The sequence below is a fragment of the Molossus molossus genome, unplaced genomic scaffold (assembly GCF_014108415.1).
Source record: "Molossus molossus isolate mMolMol1 unplaced genomic scaffold, mMolMol1.p scaffold_m16_p_6, whole genome shotgun sequence".
Lineage (NCBI taxonomy): Eukaryota > Metazoa > Chordata > Mammalia > Chiroptera > Molossidae > Molossus > Molossus molossus.
The window spans coordinates 40096443-40098040 of record NW_023425399.1 but is presented as its reverse complement, the minus strand read 5'-3'; the positions used below and the strand labels follow the sequence as shown (position 1 = coordinate 40098040).

Genomic DNA, 1598 nt, shown 5'->3' with positions numbered 1-1598 from the left:
TTGGTTGCTAGACTGACAAACCTTAAAGGGAAGGGGGTTGGGGAAGTGGGAAGAAATAAACCAAAGAACTTATATGCATAACCGGTGGACACAGACAGTGGTGTGGGAAAAGGCGGGAGGGGGCAGGAGTTGGGAGGAGGGGGCCAATGGGGGCAAAATGAGGAACATTTGTAATACATTGAACAATAAAGATAAAAAAAAAAAAATTATTTGGCTTTACCTGTAACCCACCACCATGGCCGAGGAAGGCATTGCTGCTGGAGGTGTAATACATGTTAATACAGCTTTACAAGAGGTGCTGAAAACCATCCTCAACCACGATGGCCTAGCACGTGGAATTCACGAAGCTGCCAAAGCGCTAGACAAGCGTCAAGCCCACCTTTGTGTGCTGGCATCCAACTGTGACGAGCCTATGTATATCATGCTGGAGGTCCTTTGTGTGGAACACCAAATCGACCTCATTAAGGTTGACAAGACGAAACTAGGGGGATGGGTAGGCCTCTGCAAAATCGACAGAGAGGGTAAAGTGGTTGGTTGCAGTCGTGTGGTGGTTAAGGTCTATGGCAAAGAATCTCAGGCAAAAGATGTCATCAAAGAGTACTTCAAATGCAAGAAATGAACAAATAAACTTGACTTTTGTTTCTCAAAAAGAAAAAAAAGAAAAGTGATCAGCCTAGAAAAGTGCTTAGAACATGGTTTGAAATATAAAAAGAATTCAATTAGTATCAGTTAGTTTTCAAAATGTCTGTATTGTTGGATTAAAGTGATCTGAGACACGAAGAAAGCATCAGCAGACAAGATGTATTCAAGATGAACGGAGGGCTACAGCTCTCTCAGGCTTGTAGCAAAACTTCTCCTAAACTTCATGGCTTTTATTAGGTAAGGTTACATAAGTCAGTGCCCCACCACCCAAGGTTACATCTAAGCTCAAACAATGCTTAACTATAAATATAAAATAGGAAAAGGGTTAAAAACTATCTTAACAGGACATCTTAAGAAAGGAATGTAGTCTATGTGCTCTTAAAATTATTGTAAAGGGACTTTCCCATGTCTGCAAGGCATAACAATATATGTTTTCTTTTACTAGGGTCATAATGACCCTAAGAACCCAGAGACAATCCAAGACTCTGTTCCAAGAACCATTTGCAGTTGCTTGGCCAGCGTGACTCGGTAGCAAGTCAACTCCGGGTGAGTGTCCTTGGCTGTGTCTTCATTCTCAGGAATTCATCACTGCATCTTTTAGAACATTTTAGCTTTTTTGTGAGCATGCACCTTGCCATTTTCATGTAGTGCTTGTGTAATTTACATAGAATTCATGCTCAGTAAACACTTGCTGGTTAAGTTGTTGAGTTTAACAACCCCTTCAAGGAGTTGGCTTACATGTAAAATTGGAAAGGAGAAGGACAGGGAAGAAATTTTTTTAACTTTATAGCATATATTCATGATCCAGAAATTCATTTTGACTCATTCGTGATTCATTTTATTCTTCAAGTTTTTAAAACAAAACTCAATTTAAAAGTATATTAAGAAATTAGAGAAGTTAACAGATTCACTTTTCCCTCGAGTTATTTGATGCGAGAATAATATGTGTCTAAGAA

General features: G+C 39.4%; 1 protein-coding gene across 1 annotated transcript; it reads left to right on the top strand.

Moving 5' to 3' along the window:
* Window positions 1–235: 235 nt before the first annotated feature.
* On the top strand, window positions 236–619 carry LOC118619089 (40S ribosomal protein S12-like). Its single transcript, XM_036245783.1, has one exon. It carries the CDS (start codon window positions 236–238, stop codon window positions 617–619), a length of 384 nt encoding a protein of 127 aa, XP_036101676.1.
* Window positions 620–1598: the final 979 nt, after the last annotated feature.

Bases quoted from the DNA above. Each gene is read 5' to 3' on its own strand.
- LOC118619089 (XM_036245783.1), top strand. From the start codon at position 236: ATGGCCGAGGAAGGCATTGCTGCTGGAGGTGTAATACATGTTAATACA.